General features: G+C 38.1%; 1 protein-coding gene across 2 annotated transcripts in view; it reads left to right on the top strand.

The window, feature by feature from the left end:
* Window positions 1-26,643, top strand: part of LOC122846791 (AT-rich interactive domain-containing protein 3B-like) — a 58,343-nt gene that overhangs the window by 17,331 nt on the left and 14,369 nt on the right. For both annotated transcript variants that reach the window (XM_044143973.1, XM_044143963.1), the window contains exons 3-4: window positions 14,392-14,466; window positions 14,603-14,675. In XM_044143973.1, the coding sequence (XP_043999908.1) occupies window positions 14,392-14,466; window positions 14,603-14,675 (148 nt within the window). The remainder of the gene's footprint in view (window positions 1-14,391; window positions 14,467-14,602; window positions 14,676-26,643) is intronic.

The raw sequence follows: 26,643 nt of genomic DNA, 5'->3' as shown, positions 1-26,643 counted from the left end.
ATTTGACATTTCTGCTGAATGTATATTTGTAAAAGTCAAGATGCACTGAACAAACCAATCAAAAAACCCATCACAGCAAGTGTTTCAAAGACACAACGCACCTGAGATCAAGGCCACTTCAGGGAGCAAAGACACATTTGAGATGTTTTTTGTAGCCTTAGTGTTTTTCAGTAGAAAACTTCTGTTTGTGGGTAAAAGACCCTGCAAAACGGGGCCAGCTGACATAGAGGTGTGCAGTGAGAGTTGTCTATTGTTAGTGGCTTTCTAGGCCCTCTTCTGCTACTGCTTTGGCTCAGCTCCAGGCTGCTTTCCGGGGTTTGTAAGCGCTAACTGGGCCACTGTGTCAAGGCGCTTGGGTAAACGCAGCAGCTGACTGGAACCTGGCACAAAGCCACACATAGAAGCAGTTGGAAGTGCTTCAGAAGGCTTTCCTTACACTGTTGCTTCCCTGCTTTTTAGTCAGCATTGCACTGGCTGCCAAAATTTCCTGCAGTTTATAGTAGCGTGTGGCTATGTTGTTTATCTTCATACATAAACTAAACGTAATCAAAGTCTTGTAAGCAGGAGAGACCACCATGGGAGGAAGGAAGAAAAAGAATCTCCTGGCTCCAACCCAGGAAACGTCACATTACACTAATAGCAATGTGTTTGCAGCTCAGCCTCTAATATTTTCATTTGCCCTTTACTCTAAAACGGCTTGCTTCCTGAATCCCAAAAGAAAAACCACAAGAAGTGAACTGTAACTGGTTCGTCTGTTAAGCATTATATTTCTACTAAACGAGGATCACATAAGCACAGTTTTCCAAGTCTTGTATTTTTTCAGTCTGATTATTTTCAGTTCCATTATTGCAAAGCATAATGTTTTCCAATAGGTTTCCTTTTCTTTTTAATTACCCTTTATGGTGAATCTTAAAAATAACTTCCAAAAGTGCTAATATCATCTGGAAATTAGAAAGCGATCTTATGTTGTTGTTTTTAAAAAATGCCTATATAGATCTATGTTGCAAATTTACAATTTTATGTTGCAGATTTGCAAAGTCAAGTTTATTTGACCTGCAGCCGTTCTGGTTAATAGACAATCACATTGGATGGAACTATGAACTACGTAAACTTTAGTCAATAATTTCAAAGCCAAAGTAGTAAATGATTAAAGCATGACATAGAAATTTCAAATATGAACTTGAGATTCAACACAGAGTTCATGCTTTTGACAAAAATAAATGTTAGTGTTTACTGTCCAGATGTTAAGCAATAAAAAGTAATCTATGTTACAAATGCTCACCAGATGCTAAAACTCTGATATGATGATTCATATTAAGCTTTGTCTGATAATGTCTGAAGCAGATTTCAATGTCCCCCCCCACACACACATTAACACACACCCACTGCTAGTGGAGCCGGCCTTGATTAGTCAGCCATCTGGTCAAACAAAGACGGCTCGGGTTTTCCTGCTCTATAAATGTGATTAGAAAAACCTAAGACTGCACATTTCTTTCAACATAAATAGGAAATATAATAAGATTGGTTGTTTCAAAGGTAGGTGGAATAACTCATGCCAAAAACATGGATCTTTTGTTTCCTTTGATGAAAGGGACTTAAATGTAAAATTATTCTTATGTGCTGTCACACTTTAAATACACCATCGTCATAGAAAATAATATGCTCCTCCCCCTTAATAGTGTCTTTTGCAGTTTGATAGCTTTGTGCATGATTTGAATACACAAATTTCAACATTTTATGAGTTTGGTTAACGCACACCTTTTGCTGCTGTTAAAGCACATTCTCTTAATCCAGTTTATTTTCTCCTATTTTACATTCCTTGCTGCTGTAATAACTCTATGAATACTGTTTTTCCTTTTTAGACGTAGTGCAGTGCTACATTCAGAGCTATAAACTTTCCACAACCAACTGCAGAATTTCTAAAAATATTAATTTGTTAAGTTCAAAAGGGACAAGTCAGCCAAATTCTGCCAGTCTTTTTCTTGATCGACTCTGACGGATTGGCAGGTCAAATATCGCAAAAACTAAAAACAAATCCTCCCTGCATAGCTGGTAACCTTGTAATTCTTTGACTTTCCATTAGATGTAAAACTGCCACTTCTATCAATGTTCGTTAAACTGAACATTGGCGTCAGTCAGGAAAAGCCTGATCGGTTCATCTCTGACAGATGGTTGTTAATACTACCTCAGGAGATTGATGTCTTTCTTGTCACCTCAAGGCATACCTCTGCTTTTAATTTCTTCCCTTAAAATGGAGGCTATGCATTGCGTAAGAGTATATGTCTGTGAGGTTTTTTTTCCTCTATAGTTTGCACTTCTACACACATTATATTCTCTGTCATGAGCAGATGTATAAAGCTCAAAACTCATTCAGATCAGCTCTAATCTGCTGAGGATCCAGTAGAGATGTAGCTCCCCACTGCCTCTGGAGATGAGCTCCAGATGCGTGACGACAAGCAACATCCAAATCTGGTTCCCAGGGGGGTGCTGGCCTGTCAGGGTTGGAATGCCCCTGTACACTTAACGCTCACTGAGAGGAAACAGATACCTCTTGCTTTGAGCGGAGAAATCGCTCCCTATCGATTTAAACTCCTCTGAAAAGCTGTGAATTGCGCTTATGGTTTGAACATTTGATACTCCGGATTCATAGAAGCGGTCATAACAGTAACTTTTCTGACAGAGGAAGTCCTCCCACCCCCAACACTTCTTAACCATGTCTCACAAAGAAGCCATTTACCCATCTGACTCCAGGCGCCATGACCTTTGTCATTTTATATGTAATTAAAAGTTTTTTTTGTTGATTGTGAATGTATCAAGTCACTGGCTCTGGCAGTAGACTGAGAACGTATAAAGACCTATCAGGTTTGTGCGATGTCTCCCGTCACCATTAGCTTTGGGGTGAGGTGGATTCTTGCCATTTGAAAGCTGTGAGATATGCAAGGTATTTTCAGCCAAAGCTATTGACGCAAGAGAAATGTCTTATAGCTGCTTTAAATTTTGCAATATAAGTCCTAGCGAAAAGCGGCAGGGATCTGGGATATTGTAAAATTTCTGCTTTGATGCACAGTTGGAACATAAATTTGAGTTGTTTGTAAAATAACTACTTAAACATTCAGTAGAAATTTTTATATCTGTCACTATAGACTTCACAGAACAGGAACAAAATATCTAAACCAAATTATCCTTAAGTGGGGGCCATGAAGCTCCTTTCTTGTTAATAGTTGAAAAATGTAGTCTCTGCGGTCTAGTTTCTGATGGCCCTGAAACCACAGAGTAACGGGTTAACTTATAGAGCGCCGTATTTGATGGCACAGATGTGATTCACTAAAATATTTGCTCTGCCTGTGAAAGGCTCTTTGAACCAATGAGTGTGAACTCCTGGCCACACCACCCTATAAACGTTGCATTTGTGTGAGGCAACGAAAGGGGCCATCTAGTGTAATGGGGGATGGGGCCTCTGCCTGTGGAATGTGGTGTCTTGGTGAAAGGGCTGGAGCTGAACAAACGCACTCAGTTTATTTGGCAAACCAGACTTACAGGATACCAGCAGACATGTTTACTCTGCAGCTAATATCAAGATCCACTTCTTTTTTTTCTTTGTTTGTATTTCTGAGTGATTGAATTCATAACATCTTTCTGTTTGTGGTTTAAAAACTGAATAAGGCAAATTGTTGAAAAATGCACACGTTTGTTATTTTTCTCTTTTGTATGTTCGTCTACCTGCCCATTTGCCTGTAGGTGTCTCCTGTCTGCCCCCTCCTTTTTTCCTCTGTCTTTCTTTTTCAGCTTTGTAATTGGAGTGATTAATGGAGGGAGGGGTGGTCTTGCCTGGAGGCCTGTTTTTCAGTGGCCTATTTAGAGGTGCAGCACCGCTGAGGCCAAGGCAGGTAGCAACATGCTCCGCTCTTGGACGTTTAGCCCCTTGTCCCCGCCACGATGTCTGTTCCCTCTAAAGCCAGAAATCTTTCATAGCTACAAACATGACTGGACACTCAGGGGCAGGAATGTCTTTAGGTTGTCTTCCTCCCTGATCTCATCAGTCTGATCTCATAGGATCTGGAGAAATGCTGTTAATATTTTCTTATGAGAGCGTGCAATCATTGGTGGACGTGGCTTTCAGCAGAAACTTCACCAAATGTTCCTAGCTGCCAGTGAGATTTACTTCCTCCTTGTCGTGCATGGGATCACGATATTCCGGAGCCTTTGTGGATGGTAGCGTATGGCCAGCTCACTGTGAAATCCTTTACAGTTGTTGGCAGGTAAAAGATGTGATTCCCTCAGCCATCCTCCCTTTTACACTTCCCAGTTGGAAGAGCCTCAATAAGGGATTTCTGCAGAGAGATCAAACCCCAGTTATTTCATGTGGTTGAACTATTTCTGACCCCAATTGTGCTACTTTTGTCAGGCATGCTGGGAGAAAAAGCAGATTTGCTTCAGGGCTGTCACTTATTTTTATACTTAAAATAATCCAGCATTTTTATTATAACCTTTACTATCGATTTAACTTTGAAATTTTTTTTTCATAAAGATTGTCTTCTGAATTAGAGTTGGTCCCCCCTCATACAGCAAAAAGACAACTGCCTCTTATCCTCCAGCCCCCCACTCCCAATTGTATCATTGCTATTTTTTTGTAGACTTTTTATTGTTGATATATACTTGACTTTTTACTGTGTTTCACTGGTGAGGCAACTACTAGTGATGTAGTTGTCTTTTTATGTACAGGAACTAAAATCATGAGCTACTTCTTGCTGTGAGTGTAGTACATTTAGCCTTCTGTAAAAATTATAATAATAAAAAAAACTCCCAGGTTCTTGATAGACAACTACATGTCAGTGTAGCATCTTCAGATTGCAGTGGCAATATCCGTTACCATGTATGCTTATTTTCTTCTTTCCTTTCTTTCTGTGCTCCCATAACTCTTGTGACTATTTACAAGTTTTTGTGTTCACTGTGAGCATTTGCTGGTATAAGACTTCATCCAACTGACTAAATATTACATTTGGATGAAATGTTCAAGTTCATAACACGTGGAATTTACTAGCCAACAATTATTTTGCTCTAAATAGCCCTTTGTGATATAAATGCTGCAGACACTGCTATTGTAATGACAGTATATTTGCAATATATTGTGCAAATATATTGAAGAAAATAACTGAAGGTGATGAAATTAATGGTGTTTTGCTTTCCTTTTTGTGTTTAATTTACAAAAGTCGGAGAACTTGGCTTAAACCACAGATCTATTTAATAGCGGTATAAACTTATTTTCTGATTTATTTTGGATCTTGTGATGACTTTCTAAACTTCGACCAGGAATAGGCTTTTAATTGTAATCTGCCCTCTAAATGTTACTTTTCATTCACAGCATTGCTATTGGCTGTGGTCCAGATTTCCGCTGAAGGCCAAGATTGTGATTAAATTACTGCTGCCATGTCTGTTTGAAAGGTTTTCCTTGCTGAGCTGTTTTGACAGGCAGCAATTTGGCTAAAAAAGATTAGTCTAGGAATGAGATGTTAAGAGTACCTGTGGGATGAGAGGGGCTATCCTGTTATTGTTAGGTCCTGTTTCTGGGGTACAGGAATGTTGGTGAATTTCACTAAAGTTGCCCTCTCACCTCAGTCCTTTCTGCCACAGCTCACACTGGGAACACTGCAGAATTTGGTTAACTTTGATTTACTGCCCAAGGTTGCTATAGCGATCTAGCTTGCAGGAGCATGAATTGTGTGTTCTTTGAGTATAGGTGTGGCTGTTTACACAGTTTCTTATAGATTGCTGCAACTTGATGAAGGTTTCCCTTGGAAACCCTGACCATGTCACTTGAAGTTAGGATGTCTTGTTGGAGGCGTGGCGGTTAGGTCACCCTGGGAGCTATGATCCAACCCTCATCTCAGTTTCCCTGGTGTAGTGGTAGATGACTGAGGATGATGAGTATTGACGTTTGCAGTGAGATTGTGTCCGGAGGGGGGCTGGGGACTTCCCTGTGTTTGCACATCCAGGGCTATTGATTTGAGCTGCGTGTTCAATAGCTATGGCCCTGGGGATTTGGCATGTACCTCTGTAGGGTGGGGTACAGAGAGCCCTGACAGTACTCTGGGACAGTTAGCTTTGAGGGCTTTTGAGGTATGGCTAAGGGCTAACATGACCTTACATGGCAAAGATGTGTTTTTGACTCTTCATAAGTTTTTTGTTGGCCTCACAGGATTAAAGTGGTGGGCTGGTTGAACAGATGTTTTAGATCAGACGTGGTGCTACTTGTTTCCACCAGTTCAGCTGTAGCAAGAAACTTCTCTGCTATTTATACATTGGGTCATCTTTATTTCAACAAAGTAGTTACATTTTTTTTTTTATTACATTTTTGGTATTTCCAAAGTGGACAGTGAATGTCTTCTCATTTCAGTCTTTAAGAGCTAGTTGAGTGAAGAGAAATCACATGATGCTTTTATTAAGGGTAAGCCTCTCCATCTAATAACAGCTGCACTATCAAATTGGAAAAGTGCTGTCAACATCCTGAGCAATCAATGCCATCCACCCCCCGCTCTCCAAGCAGCAGCCATTAACCCCTCTCGTTCCAGCATGCCTGGCCTCAATAAAATGGTGGCTCTTCTCTGGACATTTTTCTATGGTGTCGAAGTACAATTTCCTGCAAGAAATGCATTAGCATTCATGTGGGAGAGTATTGTGTAGATTGTCTGATGGAGTGCAATGAAGAATGTCATCCTGCTTTTTTCCATAAAACATCACAATAATGCCACATAAATACATAATTCAGTCTGCATTTCACATACATATTTTAAGGACAACACTCTGCCAAGTTTTCACTGTCTTGCCTTTTTTTGCAGTCAGACATGCTGTTGAATCATTTGATGCAACCATCAGGCTAAGTTTGGCATCCATTTGTATTTGAGGTATTAACTCCTGGTTGCAATTTTGGTAAAATTTGTTTTTCTAGTTATTGTTTTCTTTCTTTTGGAAAGGATTGTGGATGGATTGTGATCCAATCCGTCACCATTGGATCACAAGTTTGAGCCAATCAAGAAATTTTCTTTTTCATATTTTTACTTCACATTTTGATTTGCTGATCCATGATCATCTTTAACTACAGAAATGATCCAAAGTGTATTTAAAAACATTTGCATGTTAGCAAAATATTCATTTTGGTATTTTCCTTTCTGATACTAAATAGAGGAGATCTTTCATGAAGGACATTTGTGGAAGTGCATCCTTTTTTTTCCATCTTCTCCTCATACTGATGTCCATCTTTGGCTAACTTTTAGTGCTGTGTTATTCTTATCCCTGATTTGGCACTGAACCAGTTGGTCACGTATGGCCATAATGTAATTAGGCCACCCACTGCCTGGCCAATAAACCCTTTAACAGCATAAGAGAAACAGACACAGTGGCTGTTGGAGCATATGGTAGCTTGTGCAGATAATTCATATGCATAGATGAAAGGCATGAGCTGCTATGAGATTCTTACATGATAATCTTGTGTAGAAATACCACAGTTTCACTGTATTACAGTTTTTATTCAACAATTAGAAACAACAATACTTTGGTACTGAATCTAACTGCTTACAAAATGGGAACAGTTATTCCTACCACTGGTAATATGACCTAACATATTGTTGTGGCTGTTAAAATAATGTTATATATAGCATTGTGTTATGTTTATTCAAATACACAGACTTGAAAGACTTGGTTATTTTCAAGGGCTTATTGTACCTTTTTGTCTTTATTCTATTTATAGATTAACTGTGGAAATCTGTGGTTTTATTATTGCCTTAATGATAGTGATGAATAGCATCTCTTTGGACACAGAACAACACAGACACCCTGGCTGTCTGCAGTGTTTGGGTGATGATGTGGATTCAAATATTTTCAAAGAGCAAATTTGATTTTCTACTAAGTAAAGGGAAAGTAAAAATGCACCTGACTGCATTGCTACAAGTGGCAATGTCAGTGTAGCATTACTTTAACCTGCATAAAACTGGAGAGGTCTTGAGTTTCCCTTGCGTTTAAGTAAAATCAACCTTACGAATGTATATAGAATGGAAATTCTTCATGATTTTAGAAATAACTTATTTAAAGCCTTGGTTTTGGTTACTAGACAAAGAGCCCATGCTCAGCTAATGCTACAGCTATGTATAGGGTTGTTTGACTACGTACACATTTTTTAAATTATTATTTATTTTGGACTGTACCGCAATCACACTGGTTTTGCACAATCAAAATGGAAACTCATTGCATTTATTCTAGACAAAGAACAGAGTGACTGATTGTTGTGATATTCATAAGCCTAAGCAAATGAAGACACAAAATAGGCAATACTCACTGACATACAATATGGCTGCACCAGCATGTTTCAGAGAGACAGGTGAAATTATTCTAGAAGCAACAATTTGACAGGTTTTTTTTTTTTTCATATTTTAATTGAAAACAATTTTAGTTACTTAATAGAATTTCAAGTTCAAATTCAAGTTTCCATGAATGTTGAAAAAATTACGCACAGTCCAGTAGCTTCCCGCATGAGACTTAAAAGTGAAGATGGAGGCCAGAAGATGCTCATCAGATCCATCTGATTAACCAACCATCAATTTATTCAATCATTGTCAGCAGTGCCTTTGGAGAAGCAACCATTGCTGCCCTTTAGCCTGGGAACAACAATTTTAAGTCATTCCATCAATTCATAGCCTAGCCATTGCCCTCTGTACGAAGCAAAATGTAGTACAAGGCTGGTTTTTACCAGGCTAATGAAGTCATAGACTACTACTAAAATATTATCTACCACTGGAAAACATTTCACATTCCTCCTGTTTATCTTGTGAATTACTAGCAATTTCATCTAGAGGTTAAACCTTGCAGTGTTCAAAAAATGCAACTAGCAGGACTTATGTTACTTGTGAAAACTAAGAATCAATTAAACAAATGTAGCTTGTTTTAAAAGACTGTCTGGTTAAAACCTGTTCTCTCAAAGAAGAAAACAGCAAGAGAAGTTTTACAAGTGTGAAACTAAATGGACCACTTGATTATGGAATAATGTCCTTTGAACAGATGAGACCAGAGAATGAGATGATTGGCTACAATGCATATCATACCACCTGAGTGGGTGATGATGTGGATTTGTTTTGCACCCAGAAGAACTTGATACCTTGTGGTCATTGAGCCAAGCATGAACTTCTCTTTATGCCAAATTATGTCAGAGTTAAATGTGAAGCAATATATCAGAGATCCAACACCTGCACACATCTCTTACCAGAGAGAGGATTCCAACAGGAAGCAGAATATCTACCAGAATTACCTAAAAAAATTAATAAAGAAAATATATGTTTGACCCAACCCATATCTAAAATAAATACTGAGCTCATTCATTAAAAGATCTGTGCTGACAGCAAACCTCAACCTACTGATGCAACTTTGTTAAAAACATGGGGCTGACATTCTTCCACAGTTAGTCTTATTGAAAACTTCAGGTTTTACCTGCTAAAGGCAGTTCAACAAGCTCTTGATTCATAGGGTATACTTCCCCCCTTTTTTAAACCACTGCTGTATGCAGCCTTACTTCTCAGATAAGTCAGTCAAAAATATAAAGTAAATGTAATTTTCTGTAGTAAAGACCTGTGGACTACTCAGATAGGTGTTTCTTACATATGTGTGTGTACATGTATCCACCAGTATTTTCAACACAAACACTTCTTACTAGTCACACCCATACTGACTCCATATGAAACTCTGCATTTTTGTGTGTGTACATTAAGCTGCGAGGTTGTGTTCTGCTGAGAGCAAAACAAATGTCTTTACAGTTTTAGTTGTGATGGATTTCAGACAAATCCTGCATCATGCAAAGTTGTAACAGAAAGTTTTTGTGTTGCACTACTTTCAATAAAACAGTTATTAAATACATTAGGCATGTCAAGTCATGTACACATCTTCCATAAAATGTGGGAAGGTGTGGGAATTTTTTTTTTTTAAAGTCATTTCTGGGTGGAGTGGTGGACGTGATGAGGGGGCTCAGGTGACTGATCATAAGGAACGGTCCAAACACATCAGTAGCCACTCTTAACTTTACAAGGAGCAACATGGTGTTAACATTCCTCAGCTGACCAAGGTCTCGTTTCAAGAGCCAACATGTCTACTCCTGGTTATTGGCTCCTGTTATAATTTCTTTGTGCGTGTGTGCATGGGAGCGTTTTCTCCACCAGAAACAGTATAAGTAAATCTATAATGAGGCAAACTATTAATCACATTAAGTGACATTAATGTCCACAAATCACCCAATCAGACTTATTATAAATTCAATTTAATCATTTATCAGGAAAGTAAATTCAATCTGAAACTCAACCTAGGTGTCATCTTAGTACACAGCACCAATTACCAACAAATGTCAATATAATGCACTCAGACAGATTGAAAGTCAAGCACATATATTCAAATTGATCATAGTTATCAAACAAATTCAGTTGACTTCAGTTTATTCGTCACAAACCTAACAGGAAACCTAACAGAGTGCAAGTCACAGTCTTGCACCATTCATTTCTCCTGGATGAGCAAGAAGCAAAAGTTGGCTTTCACTTGTAGGAGACTAGTTTTAACTGTTAATTAGAGGTAAAAAAAATAGATCTTTTTCAACAGGTTTGGTTATTTCTCATCAAAATAAATAATTTTTGCTGATCTAATTATGAGTTTTGTTATAATAAGTAGGAGATTTGTAAAAATCTGGCAGCATTCACATCACTGTCAGCTCTGGACAAGAGTAGAAAGTGCTGATTGCGTCCATCATGTGGTGAAGTTTTAGTTGCTCACATCTCTTTGGCTTCGAAACACTTTTTGACAGACCTGCTCCAATCAGCCAGGAGTGATCCCTTTCAGAAATGATAACAACAGTGGTGTCTTTTATCCCCAGCTTTGGATGTCCTGAGGTTTTCAATTTTGGATTTTGAACAGGGATATTGATGCAAAAATTGCATGCTATGAGACTAATTTCCAACAGAGCTTTCCTCCAAATAAACAATGTAGTATAAAATGTAAAACAAGTATTTATTTGGAGTCCGAACAGGGTGATTCTTATTGACTCAGTTGTGTCCGGCCTCTTTGTTAAACAAAAGCTCTTTGTTTGTTCGGTTCTTCGGATCCCTCCACAGCAGGACTTGCACCTCCAGCCAGACTAGGTCATCCAAGACCGATCAGCCACAAAACGTTTGGGTGTTGAGGGTGTTGGATCAGATGTCTTGACATTGACATTAAGGGAGTCTGAATGAAGCCAATTATAGAAGTTATTTCTTCTTCTGTTTCAGAAATGTGTCATTTGATCTAAAATATTTCCTGATATAAACAAACTGTTTGGGCTGCTTTGCACATTTAAAGTATTTTATTTAATAAAAGCCGTTTCACATTGAAATGAGAAACATTTACCATGGAGACTTATGATTAACTCTGGATTGTAATAATTGAAAGAAAATAAAACGGTTAACCTTCATAATCTCGTATTTGACAGGGCTTTAACTGGGTTTCCATTTTAATGATTGGCTGCATTTAAGGTGGCGGTTGAAATTAACTAAAAAGTTGCTTCGCCAGTCTGTCGCAGGGCAACACAGAGACATACAGGACAAACAACCATGCACACACACACTCACTCCTAGGGAGAATTTAGAGAGACCAATTAACCTGACAGTCATGTTTTTTTTCCTTTTGGACTGTGGGAGGAAGCCGGAGAGAACCCACACATGCACAGGGAGAACATGCAAACTCCATGCAGAAAGACCCCGGGCCGGGAATCGAACCCAGGACCTTCTTGCTGGAAGGCAACAGTTCTACCAACTGCGCCACTGTGCAGCCCTTTATGGAATTTAAAGTGGAATAAATATTTATGCACTGAGTTGTATACTGACCTAAACTTCTGTTTCCCTAAATATCTTTCTGTTTTTTACACCAGGTTCTTCTTTGCTATCCTTTTAACAAATTTGTCAGTTTCAAAATTTAACTTTTACAGACAACTTGGAAAGTCTGAGTCTAGGAAAAAACCTGAGTCAGGTAACTAAAGGTTTTCAGGCCTTTAGTTGCCTGAAAAACAAAGTTTTCAGGCAACCTTTAGTTTTCAGTATAACGTACTGACTGCACAATAATACTCGGTTATTTTAGACCTTTGTTCTCATTTGATGTCACAACACCTTGACCCTGGCTCTCCCATAACAGTGTCCCTCAGGGAAGAATGATTGTGTATGTGTGTGAAAGTGTCCATGTGGTTTGTGTATAAACACATTTGTGTTTCCTTAACATTTCCAAGTCCATTGACCCGCCGGCTACCGCCTGCACCTTTGGACCTTTATTTGGTTCTGATCCTTAGTTGCATGCTGGAAATATCTTTGTTTGTAAGCTAGAAATAGGTCATTGGTTTACAAAAATATCCTTTAGCTTTGTAATAAAAATATTAATACTTATTTTTGTTAATTAGGGTTTGAAAAAACAACTATAAACTTAGCATTAATCACAGAAGCAGCCAAAGGAACACAACAAACATGTATGGCAGAAAACTAACTCTGCACATCACTCTAAATGCACCATTTCAATGGTAAAACTTGGTGGGTGCAGCACCATGCTGTGGGATACACTTCCTCAAATGGAGAGTGCTGTGAAACAGCATTTCAGATTAGTTTGTCATGATCTGATCAGCTGTTACTTTCATGCTCAGCAGCGTGTAGTGTGTAATAATTAGCACACTAATTATCAGAATGAAGGCAACCTTTAGTTTTCAGTATAAAGTTCTGGTTTCTTGTTTGGTTAGTAATGTGAGTATGCAGGAGCAGATTTTTTTGTTTAGGTGGCACTTTTATCATGTGTTTTTCCAATGCAAAAATCTTTTAGCTTTCAAATAGCACAATTGAAAGCCTACCTACACAAGGTCAGAGACCTATGACAGTATGCATATTTAAAATCTGATGTATCTTCAGTCATAATCATTCATAAAGGTTAAAGTTTAACAAAAGCGTTTAAATTACAGTGCATCTGGAGGCCTTACAGTCCTTTGCACACAATGTATGTTTTATGTCCACATGATTAACCAGTTGTAATCTTCGTCACATGTCATAGATTATGCAGTTTAATCTATGACATGAGTTTTATATTAGCACTTTTTTAACACTGAAGGCTTAAAAACGTTTGCATTAGAAACATATGTTTGACATATATATATTTTATGTATGTTGTTTATAAAAACACTTTATGTGTGTGCGTGTGCGTGTGTGTGTGTGTGTGTGTTAGGAGGTATGACTGCATTTCTTTCACAACTCTTCATGCGTTTATCTGGTAACCTTGAAACAGACCATCTGCAGCAGTTGTCCAGGTTGATGGTTGATGAATATTTGTTTAGGGAGCATGAATGTTGACAACAGTTAGACACACGAGAGTGAGAGGGTGAAAATGACTTGCTCTCAGAGGCCTTGACAACCTTTGCCCTCCTGGCTCTCATTTCAGGGCCTGTAATTGCCACTGACCAATAGGCTCCTGGTTGAAACTAGATCCCGTGCTGCAGCTATTAACGTCTCCCTCCAAAAGGATCTTGTTTTGATTCCTGATGCTTTTATAGGTTTTGTCTTTAAGAGACATTCCTGGTCTGCACATACCGTGCACTCCTTTCTGCCTTTATTTTCTTTCTTCCCGTCTTGTGGGGCCATTATGCCCCCCTCCCGCCCCCTTCCTGCACTCACAAACATGCACACATTGATGATTAGCCTTTGCGCATTTGTGTCTATGTATGTGGGCGTCTGTGCAGGCCTGCAGAGATGCACGCTAAGGCAAGTGACCAGCCCACCCTCCTCTGGCCCCTCCTGACAGCCAGCTACACTCTATGAACTTGGCCACCCGTCACAGCTGCGTTAAGATTGAAGGATGGGGGGCCCGTGTATCCAGCTGGGTCGGAAGACATAGGTGGGGGCAGGGCAGGTCCAGATGCAGATGGTTTAGGTCAAATGGAGATGTTTGAGGATGAAGGGGGAGGGGGACTTAATAGATCGGGGGTACAATAACTCCAGAAGTTGCTCTTTCAACCCCTGGATAAATGCATTATTTAGCTCCAAGTTTACATTAGTTTTTTTGGGGTTTTTTCCACCGGTTTTTATAGCTGGATGTTTGTTTTTAGCTAATTTATAGCTTTGACTTCTATTCCCTTGAGTCCACCACAAATGTTTTGACCTGCAGTAAAACAAAAAGAATCAAATGAACATTTTTGGAGGAAATAGCGTCCAGAGGTCATTCACAGCAACTAAAATGTGATACATCTCTGGGATACATTGTTTTAGTTCTACTTTATCTGTTCATACAAATTCTCTGTTTGACTGGCATATTTTTTTTCCATGTTTTTTTCTGATTTTTATGCTTTCTGTTTTAATTGTTATGTTTCAGAATGGCAGTGCTGGATGGACAGATGAGGCTGACAGTAACAGAGGAAGAGGAGAAGCATCCAGAGACTTTGCTAAGGTGAGCTTGTTAAAGTCAACAAAATCTGGGCCTAAAAATGACATGGTTCACAGAATTTTGCATTAAGACATCCTTGTTTTCAGCAGCCACAAAACTTGCATTTAATTCCCTGATTTGTTTCTGTGTTCTCCTACAGCTGTATGAGCTGGACAATGATCCGAAAAGGAAGGAATTTTTGGATGATCTCTTTACCTTCATGCAGAAACGAGGTAAGAGCAAAACATTATCTTTAGTTGCATGCAGCAACAACAGATGGAATCGAATATTTTGTGGCAAAACTATTAAAGAAAGTGGAGGTTTGTTTGGATTGGTTAACAAGGATTAAGAATTTACAAGAACCCTCGTCATTCTGAAAAAAAGAGAAGTGTCCAACAATCTTTACAATGTTCTTTACATGTAGGACTGGTTTGTTCATTGAAAGGAGGATGCTTTGTGGTGTTTGCATTAAGAGTATTTCCCTGGCTCATAGTAGGAGGGATTTGCTCTCTTTTCATATTTCCAGTGTGGACTGAATATTTATCACCTTGTTTTCTGCCTGTTTTGTCTAAGACGTGTGCAGTGTCACTTACCAGCTCCAAAAACATGTTACATTTTATACACCACACAGGCAAAAACATGTCTGGCCACCAGTCCTAGGATTATTGGCCATAAGGTCTCAGCAGGTGAGCTCTGCCTCAGCTGATCCTTAGTAGAGTGAAGTAGATCTGGCATTGGCAAAACTCACTTAAATGTTTGTAGGTTAGGCATTCAGGGACCATGAACTGCTTCTGCACAAACTATAGGACTCTTCAGATCCTCACTGCTGATGGAGCAAGATTTTCATCATACAAACCTGCTGCCAAAAAAGGAATTTGGCTCAAGTAATATCTCCCACAGTGAATCTTAATGTGATTACAGTGGTGCTCTGGATGTGTGTGTAGTTTATGAGATAGTTGTATTTAGTGAGTAATACATGTATCTTGCAAAAGTATTCATACTCCTTGAACATTTTCATCTTTTGTCACATTATAACTATACATTTCAATGTATTTTATCAGAAATTAAGCTGCTAGACTTGCAAAACAGAGTATATAATTTTCAAATGCTACAAGTGATTATTTTTTTTAAAACCTTTTCACAAAAAAATCTGAAACATTTGCTTTGCATTTGTGTTTAACCCCAATCACTCTGAAATATATATAAAAGTAATAGTCAATAGAGTACTTGTTTAGAAGTTGATCTCAGATTAGATAGACTCCTGAAGATCTGACACTTTACATCTCAGCAGGACAACAACCTTAAAGATACATCCGGAGCTGCAATGGAGACGGTTTAGATCAGGGGTCTTCAACTCCAGGCCTCGAGGGCTGGTATCCTGCAACTTTTAGATGTGTCTTTGCTTCAGCACACTTGAGTCAAATAATGAGGTCATTAGTAGGACTACAGAGAACTTGACTGCATACTGTGGAGGGGATTCAGGCATTTGGTTCATCTAAAACTTGCAGGACACCGTCCCTTGAGGCCTGGATTTAAAGCCCCCTGGTTTAGATCAAAGAGTATTGGTGTGTTGCAATCACCCAGACCTAGAACCAATTGAGAATCTGTTGTAAGACTTAAAATTTATTTACAGATGCTTCTTTTTCATTCTGAGTGAACCGAAGTGATGGGGAGAAATGGGCAGAAATTGCAGTCTATATATGTACTAAGCTGGTAAAGATGCATCCCACAGGAACTTGAAATGTACTTGTCAGGTTTCTCTACAAAGCATTGACTTGGGGGAGGGTAAATACAAATGCTCACCACATTTTCAAAGTTTTGTTGATGAAACATTTTTAAAATAATGAAGAATTTTTCTTCAATTTTTTGTAATTGTACACAAATGTGTGAATCTGGCACATTCAGTCTTAGCAAAGAAAATCAAGTATTTGTCATCAAAGAAACAAAAAATAACTACCAATACCTTGTGTGGATTTTTGTCCATTCATGTCTACTTGTATGTTTTGGTGCTAGTGTGCTACATTTTCAAGCAGGAGTGTTACTTATTTCTGAGACGCCTAAATGTTGAAACATTTCAAGTTTATTTCTAAAACTTTCTACAAGCATTAGTCCTCAGATGCTCTATCCATATTTACATTTGAGTGAGGGAGTGCAAGGGTCAACAGTTAGCAACAAATACTGCAGCTTCTGGAGATTACCTAAAATTGTATTAATTTGTGGGCAAACTTCATACTTTGATGATTTTTTTTAGGTTTTCTTCTCTAAAATGTTTTATTTGTCTTTTAATCCTAATTTTTGATTGAACTGTTACTTTTCAAGTTCTGAGATCACATCTTTTACTTGAAAGTCTCACAAAGGTTTTTTTTTATTTGTTTTCATTTTGTTTTCAATTTTATCAAAAATTAGATTTACAAATCTAATTTATTAAGTAAAAAGTTTAGAAATACTATTTTATTTTGTGAGGTTCAGCAAAATTCAGTAGACTCTTGAGACGGGAGAGACAAATGGTGAGGTGATTTTTCCCACCTTGGCAAGGGGCCTCTAAGTCTTGAAAGGAAAGCAACGGCGGAAGGAAAAATTACGAGGGATTCCCATTTCCTGCCTCTGCAGTTTAAAAACATGCCTGTGTGTGTGTGTCTGTTAATGGTTGAGGAATTTCAGCAGCTGGCCTAAATCGTGTGAGGGGGCCCATTGATGCTCTCTGGATCACAGATAAAGAAGAAGCTACTCACAAACTGCCTCTTCAACCTTTAACTTTTTGCCAACTTTTCATAATAGTTCTCATCTTCTGCTGGCTGCTTATTTTGCATTCACAGCTGAACTCAGTTGTTTGGTTGTTTAGTTATTATTGAGCATGATCTCAGTCTTAATCAACCCAAGAACCTCATGTATATATTAATTATTTGTTGCAGGAGCAAACATTAGCTAATGGCCTGACATGTACATGTAATATAAATGAATTAGAGCTGCCCACATTGGAGGAGGCTACATAGCCCTGATGAGTTACGACAGCTGTTCATTAGATCCATTACGGTTCTCTTGTCTCGATTCTCCTCTCTGTAGGGAAGGAAAAAGCCTCAATCTGGCTTGTCACCATTAACCGCCTTAAGGATTTCGATTAAGCTGGAGAGGGATTGTCATGCTTGGATAACCAGTTGCTGCGTCACCGCGGAAAGGAGGGGCAAGAGGGGAGAAAAAGTGGGGTTGTGAATTAGGGGTGGTGTAAATTAGTCTACTGGATTACATGATGAAGGGGAAAAAAGACTGATGCTGCCAACTGCCTTTCAGCGCTGTCCACTCGAGATGATTAATGGCCACAGACTGTGATGGACAGAGCCAAAGAGAGAGGCTCCTGTTTATTGAAATCACCAGTCAAGAACAGAAGGGTGTGGGGAGGGACTAAATACAAAAGTTCCTCCTTTTCCTCTAGCTATCAAAAAAAACTTTGCATGTCACCGTGTAGAAGGGCAAGTGATTTCTCTTCCTTTTTATTTATTTTCATGTATTTATTGTATAGATTCAGCTTGAGTTTTGTAAAGCTCAGACCTGCCAATTTAATCCATTTTTGATTTCGTCTTAAGAAATCAGAAATAACATACTTGTCTTTCTACCGGGTGAATACATTGAAACAGTTATGGTCTTCATTTAAATTCACAATCAAAAAAGAAAATTCTAAAAACACCCAAGAGCTGCAGAAATGTGTCTCTACATCACTGAAAATCAAAACGACTGAAAAACACTTCAGGTTATAAAAAAGAGGCATCTGTCCACATAAAATAAAACCAAAAATAATGACAGAAAATGTAATTTACTAATTCACAAGATTTCCTCAACATTTTTTTCTACAGGATTCATTCTGAATACGGTAAATACTAGTAGTTCTTTAATAAAAACTACTGGTATTAATATTTGGGATGTTTAAATTGGAAACTTATTCATTTTGTGGGTTTTTGGGAAAAAACCTCATGTATTGGTTGTAACTGTAAGTCGATAAAACAACTTTTTTCATAATGAATCATTATTTATATTAGAACAGTCAGCAACACTGTGTGCGTGAGCAAGAGAGCAGTCAGCGTTACACAGCTCTGCAGCTAATGGAGGGTTTTCACTATTATTTCAGTGCAAACTCAAAAGGTTACAGAGTTGGCATTTTAAACTGTCGTTATTTGTTGATTAGCACTGTTAGAGTGAGGGTCTAATAATGCTTTCTCTGAGACAAAGAGAATCAGATTCTCCAAAAGGAAAAGCGATTTTGCTATAATTATTTCAGTTTTCACTTATCTGCTGACATCATTCCACGTTGTCTTGGCCTGAATGAACAGGCTGCTGAAGGAAATTCAGTTTCCTTTTTACAGCTTTTTACAACCGTTTTGTGTTTCCTCTGACGTCATTTTTAAACACCTATATTAACACTGAAAATAGCTAGCTGAATCTTCTTCCTGCAGTTACTTCTCCTGCTCTAAAGAATGTCATTGTCCTGTTTGTGCTTATGTTTGGAGAGTTCACTGATTGGAGAAGGACCAGATTTTTTTTTGTTTCCAACTAGCTAATAGACAATCAGAGCTCTTCGAGCGTAACATTGTCAGTTTCTAGTCATAGAGTGATTTTTAAATTTTTTATTATTATTATTATTATTATTATTATTATTATTATTATTATTATTATTATTATTATTGTTTTTGAAGAATTTTATTTGGAAAAATGCCTACATATATCATGAAGTTTTGCTTTGACTTTTGGGAAGTTAAATTTAGGTCAGTTTCACACACAAAATGGATTTAAAGTTTACTCTGAGGTCAGGCTAATATCAACTTTTTATTTAATTTACTGTCAAACTTGTAATCAATAAATTTTTAAAAGTAATTTCTTGTTGCATTTTCTGCAGAGTTTTACACTAAACAGGCTCAAGCACCATCACTCTGCATATACATGTAAAAAAACACTATTGGGTTAAATGGGTGAAATTAGTTTAAAAAACAAAAGACAAAACATTTGTTTTTTGAGGTGCTAGGAGATCTGGGTTTGTTCAAAATTTTAAAATCATAAGCACGATTTGTATGTTTGAGCATAAGTTCTTGATTGGCCTAGGAGAAGCTAAAGGGAACATGAGAAAATACCTGGAAAAATGATGAGAGATGACAAAGATGAACAATTAAGGTTGTGAGAAATGTTGTAAAACCTCCTGCTTGCTCTGGTCAAGGTTGCCAGAATGGCAAATTAGGTTTCTTGAAAATGAGGAGGGAAATGAAAATGATGATGTGTTGGTTAACTTATGCTATGCACAGTTTGAAAAACAAAACAAAATTCCTTAAGGGCAAATAAACACAAATCGTCCTTTGCCAATTTTCCAACATTAAAAAAATATATTCTTTAGTCCAGATTTAGCTTTTTGTTGCAGCTGCGATGGGATTTGTAGTGTGGGAAAAGTGGCTTCCCAGCAGGACATTAAAGGAAGTTCCCCAACTGTAACCCAGAGACCCAGAGCTCTGTCCACACCAATTACACCATGAATGGGCTCGGGGGGATCCATGTATGCATTATATTACTCCCCTGGACAGCCTCACACTGGTGCTTGTAACATGCAGGCCTTCTGTACAAACACCACACCACAATGGGAACATTCGCTGGCTCTTTGATACGGCCTCATTTTCCTTTAGTTAACACCCCACAACTTCTGGAAAGTGGCAGCACCTGGTTGGGTTGACAATAAAAGCAGAAGGTATTGTGAGTATATTTTAAATGAAGTGTTGGTTTGTTATTTAAAAAGGTTTTCTATTTCAGATAGATTAATTTGATTGGTTGGAGTCAGCTATTAGATGGATCCAGTATTCTTCCATAAAGATAATCCTGGTAAGCATGTTTTACTCGGAAAGAAGTAATATGAAGAATGGACAATTTTTCCTCTCTTCTTGCCTTGTGTCTCCAGCCCCTTCCTCTTCTACCCCCTCCGAATGCTACTTTCCTCTCTGTTTATTGTGCTACAGTTACAACCACTGAAACTTGATAACACCATGGGGGATAAGGGTGGAGGGCCGCACTGCGGCCTGCTTGGTCAGGTTCGGGTGAGTGACTGGATTAAAGGGCCTCCTGTCCTACACAGCATGATTAATGATCTCCAAATAAGTGGGATCCAGCGTTTTTGATAGGGAACCCTTGATGGGCAGTAGACAAGGGAGAGACCGTTGTGCATCTTAATGTGTGAAAAGAGAGAAAACGAAGAACAAGGGATGAAGAGGGCAGACATGGAAACCACAGGAGGAGACAAGGGCAGACAGGGTGCCAGGGTGACTAAGCAGAGGTTAAAGGAGACATCAGCCAGTCTGAGCAGAAATGAGGCCTTGCGCTTTCATTTCCCTTTCAAGGCACTTTGTCAGGGAGCTGAAGTTGCCTGAGCTCACCAGTCAGACAGTAAGATAATCAGGCAAACATTAGAAAACCAGAAGCTGGAGCACAGGGGTCCGACTTTCAGGAAAGGGTGGCAACCTTAATGATACACTGACGCCAACCACAGCTTTTTAATCATTGCTCTGAGGAAAACTCCAAAAAAGAGGCAAAACTTCTCTTTTGAACACATCCTCCCCCAGCATTTGCGATCAAACATGTTGCGGCTTCCATCTCGATATATTTGGGTGCTGACATTATCTTTAACTCTATGGCACTCCACCCAGTGGCTGGCAAATTACAGCCCCGTCTTTGTGGAGCTTACATCTTCAGGGTTACGCTCTTCCTTCAAAACAAAAGGAAATAGTAGTTTTCCTGATGGTTTTGTTTTTATGCTTGTGTTGGGGGAGGTTAAATGGAAATCTTAAGACTTTATTTTCTGTTTCTTTCCAGCCAAGGCTGCGCTTTATGTCCTTTCCTCTGCTCCCAGCCCCCAACCCCATGCACCTCCTTGCTATTTCCTTTTTCATTTGGGAAGACATTTCAACATACACAGATTGCCTCAGTGCTGTTGATTTTTAATTATGGCTGTAATGTACAACGATTTGAGAACTTAAGCTGCAGAGCTGAAAGATTCTTAATCGCCATGCACTGCAGAGAGGAGACCTGCAAACAGATACCTGCATGCAGCAACATCATAATGACACCTTTTTAGTTAATTGTCCTCTTTTATTCATTGTGCTGTACATTAGAAGATCTTCTAGAAATTGTGTAATTGAAGGCTTTCACAAGCTTATTTCCCTAGAATCCCCCCTCTGATCAACAAATTCCCAAACTTCTGCTATCTCTGCATGTCTTGCTTCTCCATCTGTGTCCTGTGTGTGCTCTTAAAGCAATGTTTCCTGCCCTCCACACCCCTGTGATGGATGGTATAGAAATGCATTACAGCCCCCAGAGGAGCCCTACACCAATACAATAGCCCTGAGCTCACTTCCAGTGCGGACTCTGCAACGACGTTCCATGAGCTGCACAGACACCAACATGTGAGTGCAAAGGGGCCTAATGGAAAACGAGGGCCCAAGTGGATGTGAAGCACAGATGCTACAATCTCTGCCAGTGACATTTATCTTGATGTGTTGTGGGTTTTTTTATTATTATTTTGTTTGTTTAACAGTGTATAGTGGATATCCAGTAGCTGCCTTTAGTAATTGTAGCATACAATTTCTAAAGGCTGCCCCAATGCATGCTCCTATGTTTGTTTGTTTTTTGTTTTGAGGTTTTATTTTAAAAAATAAGATCTTCATATAATGACATACTTCTCTTATACTTGCCTCTGTCCATTAAATGCCCTAAAAGACAAATGCCTAACACAGTGTCATGGATTCCAGAAGCCAAAAGTAATTTGCATTGATGTGAGTTAAAATTTGCTGGTTGCCTCTGTAACCCCCCACACTCTTTCCTTTGTTTAAATATATTTGTCTTTCTCCTCGACGTATAGCTGCAGATGTCTCTCTCGTATTGATCACTGCTCTAAATAAAGCTGATGGCTTTATTTGTCAATCTGGGTGGTTATTGACTGAAGCAGTTAGCTGTTTTATGAAGCTTGCTTTAAAGGACCGACATGTCTCTTTCCTGCGTTGCCTTTAAAACTGAAAATAATCAGTTGGACTTGTAAACTACCACCAGTGTTGGCAAATTGTGTTAGATTCCTATACATGTATTTTTCTGTTTGACTTCATATTTACATTTATCTTCGTGCAAGATTGTCTTATTCTCTCTGGTGTTAGGTGTTTTTTTTTTTTTTTTGTTTGTTTCTTTTAAATTAGAAAAAAAATCTGCAGCTGCTGCCAGAGTTCCTCCCTTGATAATCCATTGTTATGTTGCTGTCACATAAGCATTCTCGACATTTTCTGTTCCATCATCAAAGACGGCCGTTTACAGGGTCAGGCTAAAGGGCTATTTTTCCTCTCTAAATTTTCCATTGCATGTAAATATGGAGCAGAGGTCATCTTTTATGTTTCTGAGAAACCAGGTATTTTGAAAATCTATATTTATCCATGCAAACACACCAAAACACTGAGTGAAACACTGTCATTGCTCTTTGGTTTTGTTTAAATTTGTGGGTTTTTTTATTTTTGCCTCGCCTGCTGAAAACTAGGATTGCACAACATCAGGAAAACATGTTATGTGTGATTATATTGGTGAATGTTGCAATAATGATGTAACTTGGGATGAATTGACAAATAACTAAAGTACTAACATCTGTCTACTTTGAGTTCATAGCAGACACTGACTCAAAAACAGTAAATCTATAAAGCTATTTGGGAGCGGGGAGATAAAAATTTTATTTTGATTTCACATCCATGTTTCTTGAGACTGAAACCTTTTAAGCAGCATTAAACAAATATATTACATATATAGAGAGCCCGGTTGCTAGGTATTTGAATAATTAGGCAACTAATGTTGCATACCAGGAAGTTGTTTGCGATATCTATGTTGCATACAGTGATATTGCGAAAAAGATCAACTTGCATTGTATTATGCAACCCTACTGAAAAGAGATGAGAAAACTGTACCTAAGCTACCTGTTTATGTCTCTCTGTTTGAGTTGAGCAAAAAGGAATCACAAGATTATCTCTGGTTATATGTAGGAAAGAAGATCTAAATAAAACCATACAGTAGGATGTTTACAAAGTCTACAAATAAACCCCTAATCTTTTTTTCCCTCACTCTCTGGAATTAAATCAAATTACAGTTTTCTAATTTTAGTTAATGTGTGATAATCAAAAATTCATTTCTATTTGTTAAATGACACAATATGATATGTTTTTTTCTCAATTTCATTTGAGAAATTGTCACTTTTTTAATTTCAGAATTTTACACACATGACATTTTGCGTGTAAACAAGTTGGGAAAGCTCACATTATGAACTCAAATTTGAAATTCCCCCTTGAATTTATGCCACGACAAAACCTCAAAACACTCTGCTTCTTTGTGCAACATAATGAAAAGAAATCAGAATTATGGACTGCATCACAGTATTTATTGAACCACACTGACCATTGCAATATCAGTGGTCACACTTTCTTCAAATACGAAGGACTGTTTAGATGCAAGATTTGGTTGGATATCATATTTAAAGTGTCATGCAAGCAATAATATGTTTGGCCAGTTGAATGCTCTCTGATTGCTCTTGGACATCATAGATGCTGTAATTTTTATTGTCTGAGATACTACCGTAAGCCACACAGAAAATTGTATGATGAAGACAGAAAAGAGGCAAGAAAATGTGTTTTAAGCACCATGAATAGATGCACTCAGAAGATTAAGTTAGTACTTCAAAAGCAAGACAAAAAGCTAGATCACAGTTTTCAAAAAGCTGTAGAGACAACAACCATGATTTCTGATTACATATCTTGTGAAACTAAAATTGAAGTGTTTGACCTTAATGACCTATGTTAGATTTGTTTGCAATTTCTTTGGAGTCTGTGTGGGTATTACTGCAGTACGGACTGGTAGGCTTCACAAAATAGGCAAGATTGTATTGAAGCAATATCCCTACTAAACACAAGCCCCAAATTTAAGGTTGGACATAAATATGACTTGCATAGATTATTTCTGTTGGTTATCGACACTTAAAAACACCAGAGGCAGGAGAATATTTCATGGCGGTAGGCATTATTTATTATTTGTAGGTTCCCTTTCTTCATCCTAATACAGCACCTGCGATTAGTTGCAAAATTTCTTTTCAGTGCTTCTCTGGACTTTCTTCTGAGATAATTGGTCCAATAAAAATACTCTACAACTTGTTTGTGTAGCTGTTTGTGTCTGATTACACTTTGGCCATCCTTCAGTATGTCCATCCAGCCATGCATTCACCCATCCATCTCTCATTTGGCTCCATACCCTCTGCTGTTGATTGGGGTCTTGTCAGTTGATCTGCTGGGTCTCAGGGGACTGACGGGACTTGGGTTACAGTTGGAGAGGCCATCTCACTTTTCGTGCCATCCAACCTTTTCAATCCCCCTCCTCCCCTATTTCACCAGGTGACCCATCGTTATGACCCATGGAGAAGGAGTCATATTTCTCCCTTTCTTTCTCCTTTTTGTGCAACTAATGACATCTAGCACTATTTTTAAAGTACTTGGAAAGCTTGTCAAGGTTTCACTGCTCACAGCATTAAAAAATGGAAAACAAATCTATCGTCTTTATGGGTAAGAACGATTTACTGCCAAATTGCAGCGGAAAAGCTTCTAATCATGCAATTCAGTTGCTAATGGTGTCATTGTGTGCAGCCTGACAGGCTTCCCAATGATTCGACTAGACACAGTGAGATTTGCAGCAGCTGACCTTTGTTTGGAGCCTCGCCAGTTTTTCTCTCCTTTACACCGCACAAGACAGCTCTTTTATTTACTGGCTGCTGGCTCGCTGTAATAACTCCCAGAAAGAAACTCCCTGACTCATCACTCAGTTGAACAATTCACTTTTAGATTCTTTGCCAACAGCAATTTTTAGGATTAATGTCAGCTCATTGTTAAAACTCCATTAGAGCTTTCTCATTACAAGGTTTAAGCTGTGGCACAAGAAGGCTTTGTTTGGTTCTCCTTTTCTAGACAGTAACTTAGTGAAGAAATCTGTCTACTAATTATTCAATTTATTGATTATTCAAATAATCTAAATTATTGCTGCACAAAGCCAATATTAAAATTGTAATAACTATATAAATTACAATTAACTAACATTTTCTGTGAAGTTGTACTTGTTTAGAGGGGATTTTTGGCAAAAAAAAAAAAAAAAATCAATAAAACATTGTTTTTTTTACACAAAGGCTAAAGTTTAGAAGTGGACTTGCAATTGTGTTCTTGGTCATTCCTCTCTTGCATAAGTGAAAGAGGAATGACAAGTTTCTCCTTCAGGATTTTTTTTTCTGGACAACACAATTGGTGGTTTCTTTGAATACAGATAGTTGTCCATGCCTTGAAGAAATCCAGAAAAGCAATCATAGGCCACAGACACCATCATGATTCCCTGATTGGTGTCATATTCCAAATTAGATTTTTGTGAATCCACAGAATGGTGTCCCAAAGTGGATAAAGTCACACATACTTTTCAAAGCTCTGTATTGTGACATGGAAACACTGCAGGCTGCTTGAAATCATCAATACTTTAACAACTGTCATGCTGAAACACTTCCTTGTTTAATGAAGTCATCTGAAAATCTGCAACACAATTCACAGCATAAATCACAGGTATCTCATTTGTCCACCGAAATTGAATATTTTCCGCATGACTAATGAGTATGAGCATGTTTATTAACTACAAATATGGATTTTAAGATCAATTCTTTTTTCCTCCGCTGTGCAGAGATGAACTCTGTCGAAACTCAGACATTATAAATCACTTACAAAACATTTTCTTTGGTTCATGTGTTAAACATCTATCACAAACTTGTTAAAAAGCCTGTCTGGTCCTTTATTTTCTTCACTTCTAAGTAATTTTTGCACAGCTGAATTAGTTCAATCTAGTAAACCCACACATACAAAAAAATTACACATCGATTCTGTCTCCATTAAGGAGCTCTACAATGGAAAATGGAGCAGAGTAAAATTGTTAAGTGGAACCGCATACTGTAAAGCGAGTTTTTTTTTGTTGTAACATTAATACATATGTTATTCATTTTCATGACAGTTGCCTAAACTGGTAACTTTATTTCTAAGAATTATGTAAATTGTTTATTTATTTATTTTTTTTATGCGTGCAATTCAGGTATTATTGTCCATGTATACAGTCAGAAGACGCCAGTGTTGACCTTTGGAGAGA

The sequence above is a fragment of the Gambusia affinis genome, linkage group LG02 (genome assembly GCF_019740435.1).
Source record: "Gambusia affinis linkage group LG02, SWU_Gaff_1.0, whole genome shotgun sequence".
Taxonomy (NCBI): domain Eukaryota; kingdom Metazoa; phylum Chordata; class Actinopteri; order Cyprinodontiformes; family Poeciliidae; genus Gambusia; species Gambusia affinis.
This window is presented reverse-complemented; position numbering and strand designations above follow the sequence as displayed.